Here is a 6,235-nt window from a genome sequence, read left to right as displayed (position 1 = left end):
CTGCAGGTGCACTGATGACTATGGAGACACTGATGCCTGCATCCCCGTGCCGTCCCTCAGCAGCCCCACTGCAGCTCCCTGATACTCACAATTGAGGCTTTCCCAATTTTATCTAAAGTGCTACATGAATGCAGCATTAAGAGAAGTCCCTTGGCCTCCTCTTCCAACCTCAGGTAGAAATTCCTGAGCTCTCCCTTGATGTCTGCTTCCAAACCTGGACATCCAGAAATTAGGGAATTACTGTTAATGTTAGGTATGATAATGATATTGTGGTTACGATAAAAAATAGTTATCTTTCAGAAATGCATACTGAAATAATTATAAATGAAATTAAATGACTTGGATTGCATCAAAATGATATAAGTGGGGTGTGGGGGATGGAAATGAAACAAGACTGGCCATCAACTAGGAACTGTGGAAGGCAGGAGAGGAGCACACAGTAGTTCATTATGCTATTCTGTTTACTTTTTCATGTGTTTGAATTTTTCCATATAAAAGGAAGAAAAACAAAATGAAAAACAAAAATCTCTGGAAATCTATATGTATACCTACCATGTTAGCCTTAGTTGCATATTTTATGTCTAGGGGCATTTATTAATCTGCATTTATAAACATTCACACATACAGTATGGGCTGGATTTCTCCTACAAGGAAAGGTGTCAATATTTTCCTTTGTCCCCCACAGGGATTCCAGCGAATTAGCGGCTGGGAATGGAAGGTGAAACAATTTTTTTTGTTCTTCTCTCATTCTTTCTGGACAAGTTAGATTTTCTTTCTTGCTTGCTAGCCTGTGGAACACCATGCCCACCAACAGAAGTCAGACTAAGGGAGGAAGGTTCCTAAGCACCCAAAAGAAGATCAAGTTCAGAGAACGAGGTTGGTTCATTCCATAAACGCTGCTCAGCTGACCTCAGCTAAAACAAATAGACCACAAGCGGCAGACAGCTAAACACCAAAGTCCATCACCAAAAGTGCAACTCAATCGAAAGTCAGTAACTGCTTATAATTTCTTCACACTAAAACACATTCAATCATTACCCCACTTGTGTGTAGGCTAAGTATCTATAGATTTAAAGTATTTTTAAATATACGTTTTCCTCTTTAAAAGGTGACTTGAAAAGTACTAACAAAACGTCGTATGGTAATTTGAAAGAGCTAGTACCAACTTAAAAATGATGTCCTTTCTGCAGAGTAGTGGAGAGACCTGCAGCTGGAGCCAGCAAGCCAGGGCTCAGGTTCCGGGTCTGCCACGTACTAGCTGTGTGGACTTGTGACTAGTTACTGCTTATGAATATCGGTCTCATCTCCAACCTGAAAGTAACAACAGTAAACTCACCTCACACTTAGTCTGGGACAAACTGTTCTAGAATTTACGCACGAACCAATTAAAACCTCAGCATGACCCTATGAACCAGGCATTATTATTATTATTTTTATTATCATCCCCATTTTAGAGATGAGGAAACAGGCCTGGAGAGGTTAGTAATGCGCCCAAGGCAGCCTGGCTGGTCAAGTGACGGAGCTGGCTACTCCCAGAGCTCGCTCGGAACCACCGCTCAACCTGCACACAATACTGCCACCACCGGACTGCGGCGAGGGTAAAATTAAACCATGGTAGATAGACGTAGGATAGAAATAAGAGAAATAAGGGAAAAACTACGTCAATAGCTCTCGAACTTCAATGTGCACTGATTCACTTTGACGTTTGTTTAAAATTGGATACCCTTGGCTCCATTCCTTCTCAGTTCATTACATGTGGGCCAGAAGCCGAGAATATGCTTTTACAAGAAGCTCTACAAGAGACTTTGATGTAAGTAGCCTGCACATGTTATGAGAAATAATAGCCTATGTTTAAAGCTGTGTAAGTGTTATAGGCTGAATTGTGTTCCTCTAAAATTCCTATGCTGAAATCCCAACCTGCAGGACTTCAGAAAGTGACTGTATTTGGAGATAAGGTCTTTAAAGAGGTGATTAAGTTAAAGTGGGGTGGTTAGGGTGGGCCCTAGTCCATTATGCTGCTGTCCTTATAAGAGGAGGACATTAGGACACAGACACACACACACACAGAGGGGCGAACACGTGAGGACACACCACGAAGGCGGTGTCTGCCAGCCAGTCAGAGGGGCCTCAGGAGGATCCCGCTCACACCTGGTCTGGGACTGCAGCCTCCAGAACTGTGAGAAAAGGAATTCTGTTGTTTAAGCCCCCGGTCTGTGGTATCTTGTTATAGAAGCACGAGGAAACTAATACAATAAGCAACATTTTGAAGTGGAAATAATAGTTGATATGATGACTTGGTAACTAAAGCTCTTAAAATGTTCTTTATTAAGGACAAAGGAATTACCCATATTAAAAGAGTTAAAATATTTTTCCAAATTTTTGTTCTAGGTTGAACAATAAGTAACTAAAACTTACTGACAAGAGCATACACGCCACTAAGATATTCTTCCTGCAGGTAAAGTTCTCTACCACCAGCCTACTTTCCTGGGCTCCATAACTTACCCTAAGCCAAAGAGAACACACCATGTTTTCAGTATCTGTACATTCTCTCACTAAAATATTCCTTTAATTCATTCATATCTATCCATAATCTATCTATCTACCTATCTTTTCATCCACAGATCCACCCATTCATCCGTCCATTCATCTATCCATCTGTCCAGCCATTTAATCAATCTTTATCGACCATGTATCATGTGCTAGATGCCATTTTAGTTACTGAGAAACTACTTCTTATTGGTGGGAAGATAAAAGCCTCCCAAAAGTTTTAAATGAAAACTCTAAAGTTTCCTTTAAACAAACTCAAATGTCCTTCAGATGCATCCGGTAAGGAAATAAATGAGTGGCCCAGGGGGACTCCAGAGAATTGGTATCTAAAAGGAGAGAAGCCACAACTCAGTTCTAGAGAGTTCTAGGCAGACTCAGTTTTATCAAGTCTTCTAATATTTTAAGAGAATTCACACATCTGATATTTATGTGAATTTTCCATTTTTAATGTTGGTGAAATAATCTGAATTTTTCATAAATACTGTGTGAGCCAAACAAAACACAGATCCATTACTAGACACCTAGACACCAGGTGTGCCGCCTCTGCTCTAGACTCTGAGGACACAGTCATATAAGATTCTCGAATTCTTCAATGTCTGCTATCCCCACTGTCTGATTTCTGAGGAGTTCATGACTAAATAATTCTGCTTTCAATTTGCTACATCGCTGTTGCATCGACCCTTATAAACCTGAGTACTGCTGCGTCTTCTCTCTGACCATGAAGGCTTGGGATGCACGAGGCAGGGCAAGGTCTTCCTCCACCAAAGACGTGCTAAAGCTCTGTCCCCACCTTGTCATGGCCTCTCCCCTCTGCATGGGACTTCCAGGACAGGGCCACTCTCTGTTCGTCCTCTCTACGAGCTCACCAGTCATTATTCGATGGTAATTCCCTGCAGTATCCATGCTCGAGAGACGTTTGCTGAACCGAATTTGAAACCACACATGTTTTTCAATTCTGATTTTAAATCTGGAGTGAACACTGTTGCTGAAATAGTTCCCATTTAGTTAAAATTTTTTATCTTTAAGGTTATGTCTACACGACACCAAAAAAACCATTTTAGACAATTTATCAGAAAAAACAATCAGACAAATCACACCTGGAATGATACAGAGATAATCTAAGCAACTCCAGCCCAATCACATCTTGCTGTCACTCTATTTCATTCCAGACCAACAAGACAGGCAAAATGGAATAAGGAAATACACACATCTTGAATGACTTTTTTGCTTGAAGTTACTTCTCAGACTTAATGTTATTCTACTAGTTAGTCCTTAATAACAGTAAACTATGATTTCTGAAGCTCATGTCTGAGCTTAGCAATTAATATAGAGGAAGATTAATACTTTCTCTTTACTAAATGAAAAATTTGCCTATGTCCTTAAAATATAGAAAGCCCTAATGACCAAAAATAAATAACGAACCAAAAAAAAATCCCCTGAAACATAAAATATCCTAATTTTTAAAATGTTTATTTAAATAAAATTATTTGAAAAATGTAGAGAATCCTAAGAAAGGTTATATCATCATAACCCTTCAAGTGTGAAAAAATTATCATACAAACATCACCTGCAAATGTCATTCTTCACATTTATCATGGAGCTAATAAAATTTGTGGTGAAAAGTACTGTAAAAAATACCTCCTTAAGAAAAATGATGAGAACCTGAATGCTAATACATTGTGTTAGCTGATGAAGTCTTTTTTAACTCAACATAGTCAATAAAATGCAAATGTTTCTTACATTTCACAGATGCCTTTGGACTTGAAACACGTACATGCATAAACTCAAAGCAGATTCTAACTAGTAACATCCACAGCGAGTCCTATTCCATCAACATTTTCTCCAAAGAGTAAAACCTCTGGGTTAATGACCTGCGGCTTCCGAATGGCTTCCCCTTTTCTCCCACAGCTTCTGAAGGCTCACCTATGTCTACAAATCCTTCTGCCCCATTCAACTCAGACACCTGACCAAATGGAATGAACTCATCTGGAAGTTCTACGCCACAAACTTCACAGCATCGGCAGCCTGAGTGTTTGCAAAGCTATCCTCACATACCAAGAAGCCAGCAACTTTATGAATAAAAACCAGCCGCTTAAACTTCTATAAATTGTTCTAAGAATGTGGCTGGTTTCAGTCTCTCTTTGATTCTATATAAAAAACATAACCAAATTCATAACAAGCAGTGTCTCTTTTCAATTTAAGTTCCTGCAAATCTCAGAAATTATCTAAAAGTTTCATCTGAAGTAAGTCAAGTGACGTAACTGGGCATTCTTAGTTTTTTCTTTGAAAAAATAAGAGAATTACTGTTCGATTGACGTATTCCCTGAACCCAGCACCTGTCCTGACCGTACTGTAACACCCTGGGAGGCGAAAGCGCTCACGCTTCGTGGGAGAACTGAGGCTAAAGGAGTCATCTGTGTTCAGGCTGAAATGGAAAGAACAGTCAGGACAACACATTTCTACATTTAACTTCCAGAATTTCTTGGTTAAATTTGGCTTTCTGGATGAAAGTAAGGTTTCTCTATTGCAACAGATAAAGATAATTTTAAAAGGAAGACTGCAGAAGTTACAAAACCTCAAAGTCGCCTGAGAATTCAGAGCACGTCTGAGGGTGGCTGTGGGGGTTAAGGAGCCCGTGCAGAAGTGGTTGGCACTTGGCAAGAACTTGCAGTGGAACAACCAGGTCTAACACTCGTGTTACAGGTAAGAAAACTGAGGCAGGAAAGACAAACTCTCACCAGAGATGCATAGGAGGTTTACCAAAAGTGCAAGAGACATCATTGCCTTGAGGTGCAGCGTCACCGAAGGATGTTCTCCGAGGTTACGCTGTTTTACAAAATGATTTTGCACCCTCGTTTCAAGGGACTTTTCTAATTTTCCCCCATGAATGGCTCTATTCTGTTCCTGAAGGTTTTATGTCCTGGTTCCAAAAATAAAACTGAATTAGGGAAAGGCATACCCTTAATCACTCCACTTCCAGTATTTATTCTAAAAACATTTACTCAAAATTGTTCCAGGAGTTGACAACTTAATGCGATGGAGGCTGAGACCACATGACTTCCACAATTCCCTCCACAGCCGGGTCTCTCCTCACTGCTCTCCTTCCAGCCTAGCCCCCTGCCTTTCCCACTAAGGAAAGTCTCTCTAAGGCCAGCCCAGCTGCTCCGGACCGGGTCCGAGGAGACTAGAATTCCTTGTCAGTATTTATCTTCACAGGTATTTTTGCCTTTTTAAAACATGCCTGGAACTCAAATGAAACACCAGCTTGGAAAGGCAGGGGTCAGCCCCGGGGGAAGGTCCACCTGCACCTGTCACCCCTTACCTGTTTGTAAGTCCAGAGTCCTCTCTTCCCCATCCAGAGACACAATCTTGAAGTGATAGATGGTTCCTGCTTGTAAATCCTTGGGGTTACATCCATAGGTGGTGGTGTCTAGCCGCACGGGGTGGCAAAACGTGACGTTCGATGTGTCACTGTTATAGATGAGGCTAAAGTTACACGGTGACCCCAAAGTTCTCCACTGGAGAGACGCCGACCTGCTGGAGACCCTGGACGCCGTCGGGGTGAAGTTGCATCTCTCTGGCTCCCCCAGTCCAGTCTGCAAAGGAACCAGAGACAACAGCTGAAGCGCGCAGTGTAGACGGCCCAGGGGCAGGTCCCGGCCAGCTCCCCACGCCGCCTCCCCGGCCC

At 41.5% G+C, this 6,235-nt stretch overlaps 1 protein-coding gene across 2 annotated transcripts in view; it reads right to left on the bottom strand.

The window, feature by feature from the left end:
- Positions 1 to 6,235, bottom strand: part of PTPRB (protein tyrosine phosphatase receptor type B) — a 106,030-nt gene that overhangs the window by 74,308 nt on the left and 25,487 nt on the right. For both annotated transcript variants that reach the window (XR_006887682.1, XM_046655117.1), the window contains exon 4: positions 5,870 to 6,143. Coding sequence is in view for 1 of the 2 variants with exons in the window: in XM_046655117.1 (XP_046511073.1) it covers positions 5,870 to 6,143 (274 nt within the window). In the remaining variant the exon portion in view is untranslated. The remainder of the gene's footprint in view (positions 1 to 5,869; positions 6,144 to 6,235) is intronic.

Source organism: Equus quagga, chromosome 1 (genome assembly GCF_021613505.1).
Source record: "Equus quagga isolate Etosha38 chromosome 1, UCLA_HA_Equagga_1.0, whole genome shotgun sequence".
Classification (NCBI taxonomy): domain Eukaryota; kingdom Metazoa; phylum Chordata; class Mammalia; order Perissodactyla; family Equidae; genus Equus; species Equus quagga.
The sequence above is the reverse complement of the archived record's forward strand: the minus strand, read 5'-3'. Positions and strand labels throughout refer to the sequence as shown.